Source organism: Oncorhynchus mykiss, chromosome 1 (assembly GCF_013265735.2).
Source record: "Oncorhynchus mykiss isolate Arlee chromosome 1, USDA_OmykA_1.1, whole genome shotgun sequence".
Lineage (NCBI taxonomy): Eukaryota > Metazoa > Chordata > Actinopteri > Salmoniformes > Salmonidae > Oncorhynchus > Oncorhynchus mykiss.
In genome coordinates, this window is record NC_048565.1 from 94211164 (window position 1) to 94232711 (window position 21548).

The 21548-nt window shown below is 42.3% G+C and overlaps 2 protein-coding genes across 5 annotated transcripts; both read right to left on the bottom strand.

Annotated features, from left to right (window-relative positions):
- Positions 1 to 1370: 1370 nt before the first annotated feature.
- On the bottom strand, positions 1371 to 6744 carry LOC118966114 (mitotic checkpoint protein BUB3). Of its 4 annotated transcripts, none has more exons than XR_005053373.1 (8): positions 6538 to 6744; positions 5695 to 5889; positions 5152 to 5221; positions 4894 to 5045; positions 4501 to 4659; positions 3620 to 3797; positions 2187 to 3088; positions 1371 to 1896 (listed from the first exon to the last, which is right to left on the bottom strand). XR_005053373.1 is itself a non-coding variant. In XM_036988933.1 (7 exons), exons 2-7 carry the CDS (start codon positions 5887 to 5889, stop codon positions 2868 to 2870), a joined length of 975 nt encoding a protein of 324 aa, XP_036844828.1. In that variant the 5' UTR covers positions 6538 to 6744; the 3' UTR covers positions 1371 to 2867. The 4 variants fall into 4 exon arrangements, 1 of the variants encoding a protein (XP_036844828.1); XR_005053372.1 differs by having other exon boundaries at positions 1371 to 1978; positions 2100 to 3088; XR_005053367.1 differs by having other exon boundaries at positions 1371 to 1978; positions 2016 to 3088.
- A 9891-nt stretch (positions 6745 to 16635) lies between these two features.
- Positions 16636 to 21548, bottom strand: LOC110514051 (homeobox protein HMX3-A-like). Its single transcript, XM_036988947.1, has 3 exons — positions 20904 to 21548; positions 17500 to 20318; positions 16636 to 17129 (listed from the first exon to the last, which is right to left on the bottom strand). The coding sequence occupies exons 1-2, from the start codon at positions 21217 to 21219 to the stop codon at positions 19693 to 19695; spliced, it is 942 nt and encodes a 313-aa protein (XP_036844842.1). The 5' UTR covers positions 21220 to 21548; the 3' UTR covers positions 16636 to 17129; positions 17500 to 19692.

The following is a 21548-nucleotide window of genomic DNA, read 5'->3' on the forward strand; positions in this document are numbered from 1 at the left end:
CAATTAAAGACCTGGGTATAAACACACAGCCCCGTCTTAGAATCAAATCAATAGAAGACCTGGGTATAAACACACAGCCCCTCTTCTTAGAATCAAATCAATAAAAGACCTGGGTATAAACACACAGCCCCTTAGAATCAAATCAATAAAAGACCTGGGTATAAACACACAGCCCCTCTTCTTAGAATCAAATCAATAGAAGACCTGGGTATAAACACACAGCCCCTCTTCTTAGAATCAAATCAATAGAAGACCTGGGTATAAACACACAGCCCCGTCTTAGAATCAAATCAATAAAAGACCTGGGTATAAACACACAGCCCCTCTTCTTAGAATCAAATCAATTAGGCAGACTGGAAGAGAATATCAAAATGGAGGAGGTTACTTGGTACTGAAGTCCCTTAAGAGATTCCCCTCAACTGCCTCCTTCACTATTGATAGAAACCAGACAACTGGGAAGAAGGAAAAAAAACAGCAGCTTCTGGTTCAATTCAGCTTTGTAATCTATGAATGAATGGTCGACCCCATCTGTTATGATACGGAGCGGGACAGGGCTGAAACCTTGTTAAGGGTTTCTGTAATTCACTTTAAGAGAGAGAGAGAAACAGAGAGAGAGGGAGAGAGAAACAGAAAGAGAGAAACGGAGAGAGAGAGAGAAACAGAAAGAGAGAAACAGAGAGAAACAGAGAGAGAGAGAAACAGAGAGAGAGAGAAACAGAAAGAGAGAAACAGAGAGAGAGAAACAGAGAGAGAAACAGAGAGAGAGAGAGAAACAGAGAGAGAGAGAGAAACAGAGAGAGAGAGAGAAACAGAGAGAGAGAGAAACAGAGAGAGAGAGAAACAGAGAGAGAGAGAGAAACAGAAAGAGAGAAACAGAGAGAGAAACAGAGAGAAACAGAGAGAGAGAAACAGAGAGAGAGAAACAGAGAGAGAGAGAGAGAGAAACAGAGAGAGAGAAAGAGAGAGAGAGAAACAGAGAGAGAGAAACAGAGAGAGAGAAACAGAGAGAGAGAAACAGAGAGAGAGAAACAGAGAGAGAGAGAGAGAGAGAAACAGAGAGAGAGAGAAACAGAGAGAGAGAAACAGAGAGAGAGAGAAACAGAGAGAGAGAGAGAGAGAAACAGAGAGAGAGAGAGAGAAACAGAGAGAGAGAAACAGGGTCCTGAGAGTTTCCTGTCTTTATGCTCTGCCAACTGCTGGTGAGCGACCCATGTGAAGTAGTGGGTCCCATAGTACTGCATCTCATCACAGGAGGAGGGACGTGGAAACCGTAATTCTCCGCTCTGACATCAATTCCCCTGCTGGAGCAGGATCTCTGGAGTCATTAACATGTCTTCATTGATTATTGGAAAATGCATTACCGCAACAAATTTGATTTTTGTCTTTATTCGACTCTTTAGACAAATCAATAGTCATGTCATTACAGAAAAAAAACCTTATTCCTTTTCAATTGGTCTGAGAAGAGTGATGCAATAAGAGGGGCGGGGCTAGATACAACCGAATTTCACTAGTTTATTAGAGGGGCGGGGCTAGATACAACCTAATTTCACCAGTTTATTAGAGGGGCGAGGCTAGACACAACAACCTAATTTCACCAGTTTATTAGAGGGGCGGGGGCTAGACACAACAACCTAATTTCACCAGTTTATGAGATGGGCGGGGCTAGACACAACAACCTAATTTCACCAGTTTATGAGATGGGCGGGGCTAGACACAACCTAATTTCACCAGTTTATGAGATGGGCGGGGGCTAGACACAACAACCTAATTTCACCAGTTTATGAGATGGGCGGGGCTAGACACAACAACCTAATTTCACCTGTTTATGAGATGGGCGGGGCTAGACACAACAACCTAATTTCACCAGTTTATGAGATGGGCGGGGCTAGACACAACCTAATTTAACCAGTTTATGAGATGGGTGGGGCTAGACAACCTAATTTCACCAGTTTATTAGAGGGGCGGGGCTAGACACAACCTAATTTCACCAGTTTATGAGATGGGCGGGGCTAGACAACCTAATTTCACCCGTTTATTAGAGGGGCGGGGCTAGATACAACCTAATTTCGCCAGTTTATTAGAGGGGCGGGGCTAGATACAACCTAATTTCACCAGTTTATGAGAGGGGCGGGGCTAGATACAACAACCTAATTTCACCAGTTTATGAGATGGGCGGGGCTAGACACAACCTAATTTCACCAGTTTATGAGAGGGGCGGGGCTAGATACAACTGAAAACACATGGGGAGTCCTTTTACATTTGTTAATAAAGCTTCACGTTTCATTTTTAAAGTACAAATAAATGGGAACAGTAAAAAAAAATTAAAATAAACTTTAAATCCAACAAATATAGGCAGATGAACAAAGGTCAGCGAAGGTTGTTTTGTATAGATGGAGCCATTCAGCTGTCTTCAGGACTCTCCTGGAGCCACACATCCACATACAGATCAGGAGGCAGCCATTTTTGTCAAGTCCTCATCGGTCTGTCAACTACGGGGATATTGAAAAAGTTGGAGAGAGCTAAAGAGAGCGAGAGCTAGATGGCCAGATAAATACCAGCTGCCTGCTCCCTGGTCAATGCTGCCATTCATATGTACCAAAAAAAGTGTGAGGGGCAGTGTGGCGTTGCAGTCCAGACAAGACCACCGGGATGTGGACCAGATGTTCTGCTTCACACTATAGGGCCGAACCGAGCCGAGCCGTACTGGGCTGGCCTGGATCCACCATGAAGTAAATCCTGTATCGTGGTTGCTGTAGCTAACAGTGCCGAAAGAAGACAACGTGAAAAGAAACTACCCGAGGCAGCACGGTTTCAGAATCAGACCGGGCCCCATCCGTGTGAATCAGACAGGAGGACTTGTCCCGAACTCACTTGGGCTTCGTCTCTGCGTCTGTGACCTGACGGATGAAGATGGTGTCCTCCGGGTGGCTGATGTCTCCCTGCTCTTGCATGTAAGAGGAGGCGATGGCCAGCGTGGAGCCGTCGTTACTGAAGGCCAGGGAGGCGATAGACGTGGGGTAGCGGTGAAACTGACACAGACGCTTCTTGTTGAAAGGGTCCCAGATGTTCACAAAGCCGTCTGAGCCACCTGGTCGAAGGACGAGAGAGAGAGAGAGAGATTTTCAAGGTCAACCGGAGGAACGAAAATGGAAATGTATCTACAGAGGAGTTACGAGTTTTATAAGATTATAATCTGGAGGCTAATCATTCATCAAGTGTTCTCTTGAGTGTAACCACGGCGATATGAATCCAAAAAGGTCACATGATAATAGACCATAAAACAGGAAATAAAACCAAGCTCATGGATCATTGTTTTTATTTTTTATTTATTCTGGATAAAATAACGTTCTTTTTTAAAACATTTATTCTGGATCAATAATTGTTCTTGTTTAAAAAAAAAAAATCTGGATCAATAATTGTTCTTGTTTTTTATTTTTTTTCTGGATCAATAATTGTTCTTGTTTTTTATTTTTTTTCTGGATCAATAATTGTTCTTGTTTTTTATTTTTTTTCTGGATCAATAATTGTTCTTGTTTTTTATTGTAGTTGATCATTTGAAAAGCAGTCTTCATGACGAACGACTGCTGAGTTTTATTAGTGCCAATAGAAAGTATCCCACCTGTGGCGAAGGTGTTGTGGACACCGTGGAAGGAGATGGCGTTGACGGGATAGACCTGTTCTATGCCGTTCTCCTTCAGCCGGTGGCACTTGAAGGCGTACTTCTTCTTCTGCATTTCCTGGCTGGGGTCCAGGTACTCCACAGCAACACGTCCTTCTATGGAGCTCAGGACGTAGCCCTTCAAAAACAGACAATAAACACCTGGTCACATAGGCCCTTCAAAAACAAACAAACACCTGGTCACACCAGACAGACAACGATGTGTGGTCCTGTCGGGCTCAGCTGGTTAGAGTGTGACACTTAGCAATGCCAAGGTCATGGGGGGGGGGGGGGGGGGGGGGGTCCCAATGAGAGGTTAGAGAAGTACTGAGCTAGTCTAGAGGTTTACCTGTTTGTTAGGGAAGGCCCTGATGGCTCCTGAGCTAGACTAGAGGTTTACCTGTTTGTTAGGGAAGGCCCTGATGGCTCCTGAGCTAGTCTAGAGGTTTACCTGAGCCCCGATGGCTAATGTCTGGTACTGAGCTAGTCTAGAGGTTTACCTGTTAGGGAAGGCCCTGATGGCTAATGTCTGGTACTGAGCTAGTCTAGAGGTTTACCTGTTAGGGAAGGCCCCGATGGCTAATGTCTGGTACTGAGCTAGTCTAGAGGTTTACCTGTTTGTTAGGGAAGGCCCTGATGGCTAATGTCTGGTACTGAGCTAGTCTAGAGGTTTACCTGTTAGGGAAGGCCCCAATGGCTCGTGTCTGGTTCTGAGCTAGTCTAGAGGTTTACCTGAGCCCTGATGGTTCGTGTCTGGTACTGAGCTAGTCTAGAGGTTTACCTGTTTGTTCGGGAAGGCCCTGATGGCTCGTGTCTGGTACTGAGCTAGTCTAGAGGTTTACCTGTTTGTTAGGGAAGGCCCTGATGGCTCGTGTCTGGTATTTCAGACTGGACTCTCTCCTCTGCTGGACGTAGCCCATATTCCTCAGGTCCCAGACCAACACCCTCCTCCCTGCTGTCCCCACTATCAGCCGGTCACCAGCCACAGAGAGGGTGTACACCTTTGTTAAAAGAGACAAAAGACATGAGAACAATCTTAAAATGTGTGTATCACAATCAATTTCTCTCTCAACGTCCATATGCCTGTAAGTATGTCCCATTCTCAACAAAAACAGACTATTCATTTTTTAAACTTTAAAATCAGAATTGAAAATGAGGTCAATGTCTGCTTTGGTCTTTATGAACAGACATATAAAATCCCAGGAATGTTTCATACAGAGTTTTGATAGCTCCACCTTTTCAGGTTGTGTGAAGGTGCCAGCGTTGCAGGGGGTCCTGGGGTCCCACAGCCTGACTGACCTATCCCAGCTACCTGTTACCATGACGTTGACCTCTGGACAGTATTCCACACAGCGAATGGGGGCGTCGTGTGTCCCAACTATTGTATCTACACACAAGGGAGAAAAATATGGACCGTAAAAAAAAAAAAAAAACTGTTCATTTAATAATAACAGGAAGCACACAATTCAGTGGTGATATATTGACAGGCACACCTTGATCTGTATTCAAGTCGTGGGTTTTCAACTGCGTGTCCAAGCCTCCGCTCCAGGCATGTGTAGGGTCCTACAAGAGAAGAGATATCTGACTCAAACGTGTTCCTTGACCGGGGGGGAGGGAGACACCATTTTGACTACATTGTAACTTTGTTTGTAGAAATGTACTTTTAACAATATTGTCATGTTTTTTCTTCTTGGTGTGTGTGTGTGTAACAGTATAACTTTAGTCCGTCCCCTCGCCCCGCCCTCGAACCAGGTAGCCTCTGCACACATCAACAACAGTCACCCACGAAGCATCGTTACCCATCGCTCCACAAAAGCCACAACCCTTGCAGAGCAAAGGGAACCACTACTTCAAGGTCTCAGAGCGAGTGACGTCACCCGATTGAAATGCTAGTAGCGCCCACCACCGCTAACTAAGCTAGCAGTTTAACATCCGTTATACATGTGTCTGTGTGTGGCAAAGTAGCCAACTCTGCATTTAAAATGGAGTAACTGATTACTATGGAAACGCTTATGACAAATTAAAAACTTGTTTACATAGAAAGCACAATCCAGCACAGGTGCCAGGTGAGAATACTTGATCCTCATGGAGTTTCCTGCCACATCGTAGAGCCGGACAGTACAGTCCCAAGAGGACACTAGAAGGAACTGGCCTGTACTGGGGCTGAACTTCACAGCAGAGATACTGTCCTCTGGTCCCTGGTTCAGTTTGTACTCGTTCGAACCAGTCATCTGCAGGGAGAGAACAGATACCAAAGCTATTAGGCCATACTGGGATTCTGTAGGAGGGTAGGGAGCTTTCCTGTAGAGTAGTTCACCCCTGAAGTAGATGGAGAAAGCCGGGATGGATCTCTTGAAAACCATAACATGACCAGGTATGATGCTTATCTTGCTAGCTAAGCTGACATACTTGTGTTGGCGAAATAAACAAACCTGCCAACATGTAACGCAACATGACATGTAAAGTTTGATACACAAGAACGTTACAGTCCTGGAAATTCAAGAACATGAATTGGGTGTGCTGAAAATATAGCAAGTTAGCAAGCTAGTTGGGAGGGTAGGTAGGCTAGCTAATGTAATTAACTAGCTAGTATACATAACTGGCTAGCTAGTTGATCCGCAGAAGCTAGCCAACTTGGTCTCAACTACTTGCACATTGGCTAACGTTAGCTAATCAGCTGTTTTCTATCGGGTAACATTGGCTAACATGAACTAATCAGCTGTTTTCTATCGGGTAACATTGGCTAACGTTAGCTACTAGCTAACTAGCAAGCGTGGATGGTGAAAGCTCTCACCGACTAGCCGTTTGCAAGCTAGCTATAGATTGATAATGCGTTAGCTAGATTATTTTGTCAATCAATTAGATTTTTTTTAACTCACCGTTCTTGGTTTACGCTGAAGTATCTCCTTGGGTATAAAATTGGAAGAAGAAAAATAACTCGTTTATCTTATAGACTAATATGTTCGCTTCCTCGTCCCTCTCCGCTGTAGACACTCCGCAGCGGCGTTGCTACACGAGTGAATTGATTGGTCAGAACGAATAACCAACTTTCCCGCCTGGCTCGTGATTCTTTGAAAGTTCTCTTCCGTTGTCGAGTACATGGGTCATGTGATATGGGACATACTTCAAATGACAGTATCTAAAAAAAACGTTTGACAACTCCGTTGTCGAGTACATGGGTCATGTGATATGGGACATACTTCAAATGACAGTATCTTAAAAACTAGTTTGACAACTCTGTTGTCGTTTTTAGAAGAATTGTTAAATAAATTGTAACTATTTGGTTGTAATATCATCACCTCTTGAAGAACATAGTCAGGCCTACAAAATGTCAAATTATTCCATTGCGCAAATGTTGTTCTAATCTTTAAAGTTATACAGCAAGTAACTGCTTGCTTTTCACGACCAGTAAACATTAATAATCATGTAATTTCAGATATGTAGGGTAGCCTCACGATATATCTCAATATTGGGCGCCATTCATTTAATATTTGAGAGATATGAAATGAAACTGAACAAATATGACAAGTGTGAGTGGTTTTGGTTTAATTTCCCATGTTTTGTGGGCTCTGTCTGTCTAGCAGCAGAATGGCGCATTTGCCATGGTACTTCATGCCCCGTGTACACTAGCACAAGACGCGGCGCGGTGAAACAACGCTTCCCATTCATTTTCAATGGAAGTGGGCGGGGTTCTTCGGGCGGTGCGAACATGGCGTGGGAGGCGGTGAAAAATATCAACTTTACCCAAATGTATGCAAACCACCAGTGACCGCTGGGCAATGACCAATCATATCGAGTGGCTCCCATGACAAATTTGAAGCTATGCGACCCAAGGCTGGAGACTTTCTTCAGCAAAGATGGCTGACAAAAATACTAGGATGGAAGTAAATGTGATTATAATGTCATAAAGAATCATGCAAAAAAATGTCCAGTTGAGAGGAATATGTTAGTTAATTTAATTTACAAAAATCGTGATTTAGCAAGCTAGCTGACTAGCTAACATTAGCTAGCTAGCTTTATGGGTGTTGTGACAAGAGTATGAAATTATAATTCTGGTTGTTTCATGTTTTAGGGACACCTGAAACAACCAGTAAACCAGGCTGTCGTCTTGTGAAACAGTGGATGTAAAGAATCTAGCTAGCTGAAGAATTTACTACAAATTGAGTGTACAATTTTGTAAGCTTGCCTTGCTTACTTTTGCCATGCAATGCAGATAGATGAAATAACGTAGCTGGCTAACTATTTTCTTGCTTATTGTGGATAACAATACCTGGATGTGTAGCCGATCTGTGTAACAGTACAGCTTCCGTCCTTCTCCTCAACCTGGGCTCGAACCAGGGACCCTCTGCACACATCAACCACAGTCACAAAGCATCGTTACCCATCGCGCCACAAAATCTCAGAGCGAGTGACGTCACCAACTGAAACACTATTAGCACGCACCACCGCTAACTAGCTAGCCATTTCACATCGGCCACATATGGACCTTAAAATGTTTGGTATACATATTAGTTCAGAACCTAGCTATGAACCTCAGCTATCATAGCCAGTTGTATCATCTTCAAAACAGTCTGAATGACATTAATGAAACCTATATAATAACTTTGTGCCAAGGATCCAAGTCGTATATACATGTCGTTATTACCGTGCATGAGATCCCCACATTGTAGCCTGAACATTTAATATATTCACTGATCATGTACTGTAGTTATTACCATGCATGAGATCCCCACATTGCGGCCTGTACATTTAATATATTCACTGATCATGTACTCTACCTTGGCAATTAAATGTGCAGTTCAGGTATGAATGTCTTTGAGATGGTTTTTCAGTCATATCCAATACCAGGAGTATCAAATTCCTGTCTTTGAATGACGCTGTGTCTGCATGTATGTATTACAATTATACACTTCAACAGTGTTTACCAATCCTGGTCCTGGGACATCAGTGGTTACACATTGTAACTAATGGACTAGAAACAGGATTTAACTAGTTAAAGGCTGATTTGTAATTCATATATACAGAAATATATATTTTTAAAACAGTACACTACACTTCTTATGCGTTATGTAAATACTCTAAAACCAGTTCATCTCCTTATCTAATTCCCTTCATCTGCATTGACCTGATAAACACAGGACAGTTGGACTATTTCATCAAACGAGACTTAATTTCAACCAGTAGAGAATGTGAAACGCTTTATTGAAAGAATATCATTTTCCAAGTGTTATAAATACATGCATTATAAATATTATAATTGGAATATTATATCATAAATATAAGTTCAATCTTTACTTCAATGCACATCTGTTGTGCGTTATAACAACAGAGGAAGAAAGAGGAGGTGTCGAGAGAGAGGTGTAAAAGACAGGAAGGGAAAGAGGAGGAGGAGAGAGAGGTGTAAAAGACAGGAAGGGAAAGAGGAGGAGGAGAGAGAGGTGTAAAAGACAGGAAGGGAAAGAGGAGGAGGAGAGAGAGGTGTAAAAGACAGGAAGGGAAAGAGGAGGAGGAGAGAGAGGTGTAAAAGACAGGAAGGGAAAGAGGAGGAGGAGAGAGAGAGGTGTAAAAGACAGGAAGGGAAAGAGGAGGAGGAGAGAGAGGTGTAAAAGACAGGAAGGGAAAGAGGAGGAGGAGAGAGAGGTGTAAAAGACAGGAAGGGAAAGAGGAGGAGGAGAGAGAGGTGTAAAAGACAGGAAGGGAAAGAGGAGGAGGAGAGAGAGGTGTAAAAGACAGGAAGGGAAAGAGGAGGAGGAGAGAGAGGTGTAAAAGACAGGAAGGGAAAGAGGAGGAGGAGAGAGAGGTGTAAAAGACAGGAAGGGAAAGAGGAGGAGGAGAGAGAGGTGTAAAAGACAGGAAGGGAAAGAGGAGGAGGAGAGAGAGGTGTAAAAGACAGGAAGGGAAAGAGGAGGAGGAGAGAGAGGTGTAAAAGACAGGAAGGGAAAGAGGAGGAGGAGAGAGAGAGGTGTAAAAGACAGGAAGGGAAAGAGGAGGAGGAGAGAGAGAGGTGTAAAAGACAGGAAGGAAAAGAGGAGGAGGAGAGAGAGGTGTAAAAGACAGGAAGGGAAAGAGGAGGAGGAGAGAGAGGTGTAAAAGACAGGAAGGGAAAGAGGAGGAGGAGAGAGAGGTGTAAAAGACAGGAAGGGAAAGAGGAGGAGGAGAGAGAGGTGTAAAAGACAGGAAGGGAAAGAGGAGGAGGAGAGAGAGGTGTAAAAGACAGGAAGGGAAAGAGGAGGAGGAGAGAGAGGTGTAAAAGACAGGAAGGGAAAGAGGAGGAGGAGAGAGAGAGGTGTAAAAGACAGGAAGGGAAAGAGGAGGAGGAGAGAGAGGTGTAAAAGACAGGAAGGGAAAGAGGAGGTGTCGAGAGAGAGGTGTAAAAGACAGGAAAGGAAAGAGGAGGTGTCGAGAGAGAGGTGTAAAAGACAGGAAGGGAAAGAGGAGGAGGAGAGAGAGGTGTAAAAGACAGGAAGGGAAAGAGGAGGAGGAGAGAGAGGTGTAAAAGACAGGAAGGGAAAGAGGAGGTCGAGAGAGAGGTGTAAAAGACAGGAAGGGAAAGAGGAGGAGGAGAGAGAGGTGTAAAAGACAGGAAGGGAAAGAGGAGGTGTCGAGAGAGAGGTGTAAAAGACAGGAAGGGAAAGAGGAGGAGGAGAGAGAGAGGTGTTAAAGACAGGAAGGGAAAGAGGAGGAGGAGAGAGAGGTGTAAAAGACAGGAAGGGAAAGAGGAGGAGGAGAGAGAGGTGTTAAAGACAGGAAGGGAAAGAGGAGGAGGAGAGAGAGGTGTAAAAGACAGGAAGGGAAAGAGGAGGAGGAGAGAGAGGTGTAAAAGACAGGAAGGGAAAGAGGAGGTGTCGAGAGAGAGGTGTAAAAGACAGGAAGGGAAAGAGGAGGAGGAGAGAGAGGTGTAAAAGACAGGAAGGGAAAGAGGAGGTGTCGAGAGAGAGGTGTAAAAGACAGGAAGGGAAAGAGGAGGAGGAGAGAGAGAGGTGTTAAAGACAGGAAGGGAAAGAGGAGGAGGAGAGAGAGGTGTAAAAGACAGGAAGGGAAAGAGGAGGAGGAGAGAGAGGTGTTAAAGACAGGAAGGGAAAGAGGAGGTGTCGAGAGAGAGGTGTAAAAGACAGGAAGGGAAAGAGGAGGAGGAGAGAGAGAGGTGTAAAAGACAGGAAGGGAAAGAGGAGGAGGAGAGAGAGGTGTAAAAGACAGGAAGGGAAAGAGGAGGAGGAGAGAGAGGTGTAAAAGACAGGAAGGGAAAGAGGAGGAGGAGAGAGAGGTGTAAAAGACAGGAAGGGAAAGAGGAGGAGGAGAGAGAGGTGTAAAAGACAGGAAGGGAAAGAGGAGGAGGAGAGAGAGGTGTAAAAGACAGGAAGGGAAAGAGGAGGAGGAGAGAGAGAGGTGTAAAAGACAGGAAGGGAAAGAGGAGGAGGAGAGAGAGGTGTAAAAGACAGGAAGGGAAAGAGGAGGAGGAGAGAGAGGTGTAAAAGACAGGAAGGGAAAGAGGAGGAGGAGAGAGAGGTGTAAAAGACAGGAAGGGAAAGAGGAGGAGGAGAGAGAGAGGTGTTAAAGACAGAAAGGGAAAGAGGAGGTGTCGAGAGAGAGGTGTAAAAGACAGGAAGGGAAAGAGGAGGAGGAGAGAGAGGTGTAAAAGACAGGAAGGGAAAGAGGAGGTGTCGAGAGAGAGGTGTAAAAGACAGGAAGGGAAAGAGGAGGAGAGAGAGGTGTAAAAGACAGGAAGGGAAAGAGGAGGTGTCGAGAGAGAGGTGTAAAAGACAGGAAGGGAAAGAGGAGGTGTCGAGAGAGAGGTGTAAAAGACAGGAAGGGAAAGAGGAGGTGGAGAGAGAGAGGTGTAAAAGACAGAAAGGGAAAGAGGTAAGAACATAGGAGCAGGGAAGGCAGCACATGATTAATGAATCACGGTGCTACCCTAATATTCTCTCAGTTTATCACAATGACATAATAGTGTCTCTCGTCGGCCCGGAGGTTATCTTAAGAGCGGGAGAGATGGCGATGACGGGACTGGGGATTGGCATCCTCTCTCACATCAAATCATACCTGCAGATGAGAGACAGATGGAATTAGAATGTTTCAGCCTTTTTTCCTTTTATATATATTTTTTATTCTGACACGGTCAGTCATCATAATCATCAGGAGATTAAATACATACATGCATCTCTTTAATAATACTTCCTGTATAATATAAACTGACCTGGGATCATTAACTCTGGGACTACTACATCTCTTTAATAATACTTCCTGTATAATATAAACTGACCTGGGATCATTAACTCTGGGACTACTGCATCTCTTTAATAATACTTCCTGTATAATATAAACTGACCTGGGATCATTAACTCTGGGACTACTGCATCTCTTTAATAATACTTCCTGTATAATATAAACTGACCTGGGATCATTAACTCTGGGACTACTGCATCTCTTTAATAATACTTCCTGTATAATATAAACTGACCTTGGATCATTAACTCTGGGACTACTACATCTCTATCTGTATTTCAATGTAAAAGCATCTCTTTCATAATACTTCCCTGTTGTCCTGACCAAGTGACCTCTCACCTCTGATCATGCTGTGCCCTCTCTGTCAGCCAGTTCAGATGCGCGAGGGGTTCACCGACACAGCTGATATAACCTAGAGGATTTAAGGAAAAGAAGGATGAAGTGAAGGAGAGAGACTGTTATTGAGAAAATAAGGTAGTTAAAGCGACAGTGTTCAACAGTAATCTGTGTGTGTGGCCTCACCTGGTGTCCACACCACACGAAGGGGCTGCAGAGTACTTCAAAACATGTACAGACACACAAGGACAAACAATATAGTGTAGTTATAGAAATAATGAAGTGTCTTCCTATTCTCCATGGTTGGCCCTCTTGTATGTTCTTTGAAGGTGGAAGGAGCCACAGTTATACACCTGAGCCTGCTCACTGCTCAACACAATCCATCAGTCCATCAGATCATTCCATCAGATTGATACATGAGTGTGTGGGTTATAGGGGGTCTAATTGTTCTACATAGTTTCAATATGGGTGACTTAAAATAGCCTGTTCTGTTTTACAGACATCACAACCTTACCTGAGAAGTAGAAATCAAAGGGAGAGAAACTGGGAATTGAATAACTGCATTTGACATAGTTAAGTAAATGGAAGAAAACTCTTATTGCAATGTGAATGTCTCTTAAAAGAGCCTTTGGTTGTGCATAGTGTAGTCTATTGTGTTGCCAGGGAACAGCACCCTCTTCGAAGAAGTAGGAGATTGAAAATCTCCCACACATGGATTGCCTCTCTTGCTGCGTTGTTGGACCCCCATCCTTGAAACATCCTGCAGAGCAGCAGACTTCTCCTCTGGCACACGACGGCAAGCTGCAAATCCCCTCCTGGTCCTCGTGTCCATCCTCATGAAGTTACGCAGGACACAGGTAGCCTTCACTCAGCTCTCTGTATCTGAGGACAGAAAACCTCACGAGATACAGACTTCATTATACTCAAATTAGACCGCACTTTAATATTATGTTACTATTATCTCCGTCCTCACTTCCAAGGGACAGGAACTAGACAAAAGTACCTGCCCTGTCCAGAATAGCCTACTCTCTCACTTTGACATTTGGGGCTGCTATCCTGTCATCCTCCTCTATAGCTGTTAGCTAGCTACCTACAAATGCATTTAGAGATATTTTTTTTTTTACAGTGACAAATGCATCAAGATAGCTAGCGAATATGAAGTTAGGTAGCTGGTGATATTTAATTCACTTAGCTAGCTATCTATACAGTATGTAAAGTTGGCTAGATAGTTAGCTAGCCATGTTAGCAGCTCGTTTGAGTAAGCCTGCACTGTAGCTAGTTAGCTAATAATACATTGTTTTGTTTGTACATTTTCTAAATATATTTACCTACTTGAATAGGTTCTCCCAGCCATGTGGACGATTGGAAACAGGGCAGCAAAGTTTGTTTTGTCACCAGAGCGTTTTAGAGCATATTACTATTTACACATTTAATATCTAGACCTTCATACAAACTAGCTGTGCTGGATTCTTGACCCACTATCAAACTGTGCTGCTATATGCTGCCAGCACACCAACAAGCGAGCCTCTCTCTGCGGCCTAGCCAGAACAAGGTAATGTACCACTTGCTAGTGAAAAAGAGCCGTATTAACTGATTATGTTTACTTTGTACAGTTGGCTAAACATATAGTGGTGAGTAAACCTTGTGTCATTTTTTCTCCAACCAATGTAGGTCTACCTAGCGAAGTCAGCTAACATGATCCCCAATGTAGGCCAACCTAGCGAAGTCAGCTAACATGATCCCCAATGTAGGCCAACCTAGCGAAGTCAGCTAACATGATCCCCAATGTAGGCCAACCTAGCGAAGTCAGCTAACATGATCCCCAATGTAGGCCAACCTAGCGAAGTCAGCTAACATGATCCCCAATGTAGGCCAACCTAGCGAAGTCAGCTAACATGATCCCCAATGTAGGTCTACCTAGCGAAGTCAGCTAACATGATCCCCAATGTAGACCAACCTAGCGAAGTCAGCTAACATGATCCCCAATGTAGGCCAACCTAGCGAAGTCAGCTAACATGACCCCCAATGTAGGTCTACCTAGCGAAGTCAGCTAACATGATCCCCAATGTAGGTCTACCTAGCGAAGTCAGCTAACATGATCCCCAATGTAGACCAACCTAGCGAAGTCAGCTAACATGATCCCCAATGTAGACCAACCTAGCGAAGTCAGCTAACAGGATCCCCAATTCAACATTGTTTAGTGTTTCATTAGGATTTCTGCTGACAGACAGGCTGCATTGATTGATTGATGGATCACGTCAAATTGGCTAGCTAGCTAATAACAGATCATGTCAATTTGTTTTATTTAATTTAATCTTTATTTAACTAGGAAAGTCAGTTAAGAACAAATTCTTATTTACAATGAAGACCTACCAAAAGACAAAAGGCCTCCTGCAGGACCGGGCTGGGATAAAAAATAAATGTAATTAAAATATAGGACAAAACACACATCATGACAAGAGAGACAACACTACTTAAAGAGAGACCTAAGACAACAATATAGCATGGCAGCAACACATGACAACAGCATGGTAGCAACACATGACAACAGCATGGTAGCAACACAACATGGTAGCAGCACAACATGGTAGCAGCACAAAACAGGGTACAAACATTATTGGGCACAGACAACAGCACAAAGGGCAAGAAGGTAGAGACAACAATACATCACGTGAAGCAGCCACAACTGTCAGTAAGAGTGTTCATGATGAAGTCTTTGAATGAAGAGATGGAGATAAAACTGTCCAGTTTGAGTGTTGGTTGCAGCCCGTTCCAGTCGCGAGCTGCAGCGAACTGAATAGAGGAGCGACCCAGGGATGTGTGTGCTTTGGGGACCTTTAACAGAATGACTGGCAGAACGGGTGTTAACAAGCTACCTTTCAGGGAATTAACTAGATAGCTATATCCTAATATTGTTTGATTTGCTTTCCATCTATATTGGTAATGACAGGAGTCCGACAACTTTACCAGGACGAGGACTTGTCGATGTTAAGCTTTTTCCAAAAGCTTAATCTCTGATGAAGAAAGTTAAATGATGTTGTTTGCTCGCTACATGTCAAATGGATAGGTGCCTTCACCTATCTTAAATGACACGATCATTGATGTTTCCTGATCACGAAAAGCATGCAGTTACTTGTTGTATGATAGAGCTAAATGTGCGCAATTGTTTTGTATGGAATAATCGGGAAGTGTGCAGTTCTGACTATCCTCAATAGGTGATGATATTAAAACCAAATAGATATAACATGTATTTCACAATCCCTTGGAAATGGCACGTAGTTGTCAATGATTTTCCCGGAGCTGGGGGGGGCCCTTGGCCCCCTAACAGCCAAATCGAACGTATTGTGACGTTTTATTTAAAACGAACTATATGCGCATTTTCTCATCAGAGAAGTGTTTCCATCAAACGGACTTTTTGCCTGAGGATATTTATTGTAAATGAGCATCAAGCGAATCACCTTGCACATTCACCATCCTGTGAAGTTCATCATCATTTATTTAATCTGCAGCCTAATAAACTGCATGCTTTCCTGAGTCAAAATGGGAGGACCACACTGCAAGTTCACGTCGATATAATGTTTATTATATCAATATTTGCGCATTAAAGGCATTTCCACCGCTATTTCTCATCATAATTAATTAATTTTACCGACACAAAAAGATCCCACCATGTCGAATGAACACATTTTCTGTCGGCATTTATACAAATTTACCAGCATTTCATGTTTGCGTCAGCCCCTTCGTGACATTTTTCGTGCGTCAGGTAAATCATTCAGCATGAAATGGCCCACGCACACATTTTCAATGTAACATTTCTCACGTTTGCGACTTTTGTTATGAAATGTGTAACTCATAAAAACTGTATTGTTTCCTGATAGGACGGGACTGAATGACGTGACCTACCGGTATAACCTTATTTGAGGAAAATAGGTTCTGGATAGAACCATAAAGGGATATATGCGCTTGCTTCATATATGGCACCGCTTAAGGTTCTATATAGAACTGAAATTGGTTACAGAACCCTGTATGGAATCCCATATAGAACATTATATGGAACCCAAGGGTTATATATATATATATATAGAACCAATGTTGGTTAAGTGAAGAAGAACCCCTGCGAGGGTGCCATACAGTATATGAAGCAAGCAATATAAATCATTTTTGTTTCGATCCAGAACGTTTTTTTCTTCTAAGAATCGAGAGAAGAAAATACACTGGGAGGCAGTGGACGGATATGTAGACATTGTTTTGAAAGGTTATTTATGATTCGGTGTGTTGTAATAAAATAGGCCTATGGCACAGCCTAATAATGGCAATATAAATAGTTTGTAATTTAATAAATTAGACTACAAAAAGGCAATCTGGCAATCATTCTATTCAATTTTATTATAAAAATTGGTTAAAGGTAAAGCTTGCATGTTGCTCCCGGGATAACATAGAGGTGTAGGGAAAGTCATCGATCCAGGGACAGGAATCCGTAGCCGGAAATTCTCTTTGAAGAAGAACGGCATCCCAACCAGAGTTTTTGCGGTTGACGCGTGAGCCATGTTCGCCGCTTCTATCTCCGCAGAGAGCAGACGTTTCCACTTGTTCCTCCGATTCTGGAACCAAGTTTTCACCTGTATCTCTGTCAACTGGAGACTGGAGGCGAGACTAGCTCGTTCTGTACTGCTAAGGTAACGTTTCAGGTCAAACGTCGATTCCAGTTGGTAAACCTGACTCCGCGAGAATACGGTCCGAGACTTCTTTCTGGACGAGTTGGATGTTACGTCGTCGTCAATATGACCCTTTTCTTCTGAAATAGCAGCTGATGTTCGGTTGTAGTATCTCTGGTCACCTTCTTTATAATCATGAAAAAGTTGATGTCTCTTCACCATCTCTTGCCCCAGAATTAGTCTGTTTTTGTCACCTAAAATAGTGCAAGCACGGTAATCAATCCAAATGTTTATTTAAAAAAAAAAAAAACGTGGCTATCTTGTTATTGTGTTAAAAACACAGCATCATTTAAAAATCAATCAAGTCACTTTTTTCTTCTTCGATCAAGAAGTTTAAAATAATATTTTTTTTATCAGTAGCCGAAAAATCTCGAATTAGACTTCTACTAAACAAAGACATAAAACAATTGCTGTAGCCTGTCATTCTTTATCATCATATCTTACATCGTGCAATAGTAATACTAATAGTTATAGGTTTAATATAATGTGTCATTGTTATCAGAATAACAATCAAGTAGGCTACCCCAAAAAATAAAACACAATTGAGAAAGCATTTTCACTTACTTAGACAAGAAAGTGTGAGATCGTTGAGGTCATTGCGTGGTTTCTTTCCTCCGGGTAAAGGGTAGAAGTCTGTAGAATCCTCCCCGCCGCTGAATCCTTCTGAAGACACGGAGCGCATGCGTTGTCTCTGCAGCAGCCCCGCGTCGGAACTAGAATCGCAACTGTCCTTGTGCGCGTCCTCGGACACAGTTCCAAGAATTGACTGAATAGTAAAATTGGAAACTGAGGTAAATGATACTTTACTGCCACTGTCTTCAGATTTCTTCATTCTGATAAACATTTAGAACCTTTAACATTCAGGCAATAAATGTGGAACCCGTTGGATATTTTTTCAGAAGCGGGTTTGTTCTCCTTCTGCAAAGTTATGTCTGAATTCCCCGAGTACCATCACTCCCATACAACGTTCAGTTACTTTGTTTGCGCGTAGGTAGGATTCTCATGGACCAATCACAAGCTGGGAAGAGACCCGGTCATTTTAAACCGTGCTGGAGAGAGACACACGCACCAAAGCGCTCCCCAACCCAACTCAGTCTGCAACAAATGAATGCTATGCACACCTGACGTTTACCCAAAGTTCCACAGTCAATATTTGAATATTACAAATTAAAATGCCCTTCAAGATCAAATGTTGTAGACATATAGCTCTATTTTGAATTTCCACTATTCCGTGCTGTATTATAGCCACTAATTGGAGATTAATTATTGTTTGTTACAAATTAGTGAGCTGATTTCGTTGTACTTATTCCTTACAGAGATGTGAATCCAAGCCTTAATCCTCTCAGACGGATTCGGAAAGGCGCCTAGTTTCTGTCTGAAAATTGGCCTTTGGCGATTTTACCATTCTGTTCTTGAAAATACCACAATAAATTAAATATAATTTATTTTGTGAAGACATCTCTTCATCTTTAGTCTTATCTATATATAGCCTATGGGCCAAATTCAAGAAATGATTGAAATATGTGTTTTGATATCAGTAATGTTGAAATCATTTATTGTTTGGTCCAGAGTCATATCCCACTGAGCACACTGGCTGAATCAACGTTGTTTCCACGCCATTTCAACGAAATTACGTTGAACCAACGAGGAATAGACGTACGTGCCCAGTAGGATATCTCTGGGACGAGTCATCCACTGACAATAGAGAAATATAATTAGCTAAAAATCTATTATATGATATTATTTTATTCATTAAATGCGTGCTATGATTTTGTTGTCTGTAAGTTAAAGCCTTCAAATTGTCTTGATGAATTCCAAATCCCTTAAAATGAATGACACATAAAATGTTTCCCCAAAGGAGCGCCATGTTTAACTCTAAAATGTAATCTAATGCAAGGACTGGACATACTGTGTTTGATACGAAACATACATTCAACGTCCCACGTTTTATTAAAGGTATAGATGAAAACATGTATGTTTCTAAATACACTCGGTGTAGTCGGGAACGTATTTCCCGATTTATTCAGCAATGTAAAAAAAAAAAATCTTCATGTTTTGGCCATTTGGTGAAACTCTTATCACGGATTATTTTAAAAAAAAATTACATTTCGCGTTGACAGCAAGTAAAAATCTGCGATAACATTGTGAGACGTATAGCCTATGATTTTCCATACTTAAAGAACATATGATTTGTCCTCTCTGTCTTGCGCTATAAAACGATATAGGTCAAAGTAGTAGTTATTTTTCAGCTGTGAGCCATTATACCGTGTACGTGAAGCCAACAGTAGAACTATATAACTATTACACATAAACGGCTATACTTGATGAAATATTAACTTTACTTAGGATTTGTTTTAATCTCACACAAAACATCGATGTAATTCATTGTAAAATGTCGTAGGCTACATGGGAGACACAGACCTATACGTTTCCACCCTGTTTAAAAACATATAAAACCCATCAGTTAAATTAAAGCAATATCAATGCCAAATGTTCAGAGTACTTTGGACGCACAACAATTGAATATGAAATTATTTGATTAGGAGGGAATATTTCAGTTTTGGACACGGGAATACAAATAATAATTATAATAATTATAATAAATACAACATTTGTCATAATAGACCTGTACAATATACAAAGCCTTTTAACCAACACCAACTATTATCATAGATTAAAAATAAATAAAAATAGGCCTAATAATGTTTGTAATACAGAAATTACAATACAGAAATATCAACACAATAAACGAGTCTCTCAAACTGGTCTCAGCAGCGGCACGGATGTGACTAGTGGATGTGAATAGTACATTTGATGAGGGAATGTTAGTAGGGACTGACTGACTGACACGTTCCCAGCGCTGCCCGTTTCTGAGCCGGTGTTCTCGTGGTACAATATGGGAACGCGGACTATCCTCTGGGCCGCGGCGTGGCTCAGATTGGCCGCTTCGAGTTCCGCGGCCAACTGTCGTTTCCACTTGTTCCTTCTGTTCTGGAACCAGATTTTCACCTGGGTCTCTGTGAGGTGTAGGGATGCCGCCAGGCCTGCCCGTTCCGAGCTACTGAGGTACCGTTTCATATCGAACGTTGACTCCAACCGAAATACCTGACTCCTTGAAAAGACTGTCCGCGTTTTCTTTTTCCGACACGTTTTTTTATCCGAGTTCTCGTCTTTAATTTTCCTCCAGTCATCCACCAACTCTACTTCCTTCTTTGGTTCATCCCCATCGCTCTCCTCCAGAACGACATCATCAGTACTTATGTTTTTGTCGTTGTTTTTGTCGTCCTCTTGGTCGTCTTGGTCGGGTGATTTTCGCAGCAGCTCCGGTGTGTCTCGGTCTCCGCCTGTTGATGGTGTGTCTCTCACGATGGCCTTCTCAAACCCTAAACGAAATAAACGACAATGTTTATCAATCAGGGAAAACATTAATGCAACCATAAAATAAACATAAATTACTTTTTTTTTAACCACTATAGTTAACAATTTGATTATATTCATCCAAGTAAATGTTCTTAAAGGGACCCGAATCGCCTGGTGAGTCAAATTGAGGCAGTAGGCTTAATTGTTGTGGGACATTTTGCAATATTGGACTGAAGATTCATGACAATTTGAAGGTTACTTTAGACATAGTTCACCTATACATCCATGTGTAACTCTGTGTTGTTTGTGTCGAACTGCTATGCTTTATCTTGGCCAGGTCGCAGTTGTAAATGAGAACTTGTTCTCAACTAACCTACCTGGTTAAGTAAAGGTGAAATATATATATATATTTTTAAACATTTACTAATCATTAGTCTGACTATTATTCCAACTGAGGAGTATTACGAATAGCAAGTATTATAGCAACATAATTGATTTAAAAATATGTTGTAGTCTTATTTAATCCGTTATAACCGAAACATTATTTGAGGTATTCTAATGAGCTAAATGTATAATCAGAACCGATCGAATGTCTGGCGGTAATCTACCTCCGGTCCTGTAGAGATGGTGTCCCGATGTGCCAAGCGCGTAGGGATACCACCACGCCGACGGTCGTTCCAAATAGTGCGCCGGTAATCCAAATCTCTGGGCTGGGATGTCAAAACTAGGAAAAGTTAAATCACCGATCCGGGAGAGAGAGAAACCTCCTTCCAATAGTCCTTTGGTGGTGGCAAGCAGCGTCTTCGGGTTGGAAGGTTTACTGTCGAAGTTGAGCAGGTTCTTGATAGAGAAAGGTGAGTCTTTAGCGGGCGGACGGGTCTCCTGTGCCGTCTCTGCCTTCGCTTGTGAATGTTTATTGTCCATTTGAATGACTCACTGTAAACAAACGTCAAGATAAATAGTTGAAGATATTGTTGCTTTATTCCGGTTACCCAAACGTGGCGTTTCAGTAAAACATAGGCCTATTTTTTTGAATGCTTTGAGAATAAAGAAAAATAAATATTTTTTAAAAAGTGCGAAATTGTATGCACTCACTTCTGTAAATCACTCTGGATAAGAGCATCTGCTAAATGACTCGAATTTAAATGTAAAATGTAGCATAAATCTTGAGGCAGGTCTGTCCTGGAATGATCGCAACAATGATAAATGGCACAATGATCAATGCGTCAGACTTGCACCGCATTCTACTAACG

What these genes read in the sequence shown, in the direction of transcription:
- LOC110514051 (XM_036988947.1), bottom strand. Translation starts at nt 21,219, where the DNA reads ATGGACAATAAACATTCACAAGCGAAGGCAGAGACGGCACAGGAGACC. An exon ending in CCATCTCTACAGGACCGGAG is followed by an intron (nt 20,319 to 20,903) that starts GTAGATTACCGC and finishes TATTTCGTTTAG; the next exon opens with GGTTTGAGAAGGCCATCGTG.
- LOC118966114 (XM_036988933.1), bottom strand. Translation starts at nt 5,889, where the DNA reads ATGACTGGTTCGAACGAGTACAAACTGAACCAGGGACCAGAGGACAGT. An exon ending in TGCTGGATTGTGCTTTCTAT is followed by an intron (nt 5,222 to 5,694) that starts GTAAACAAGTTT and finishes CTTCTCTTGTAG; the next exon opens with GACCCTACACATGCCTGGAG. An exon ending in GGGCCTTCCCTAACAAACAG is followed by an intron (nt 3,798 to 4,500) that starts GTAAACCTCTAG and finishes CTGTTTTTGAAG; the next exon opens with GGCTACGTCCTGAGCTCCAT.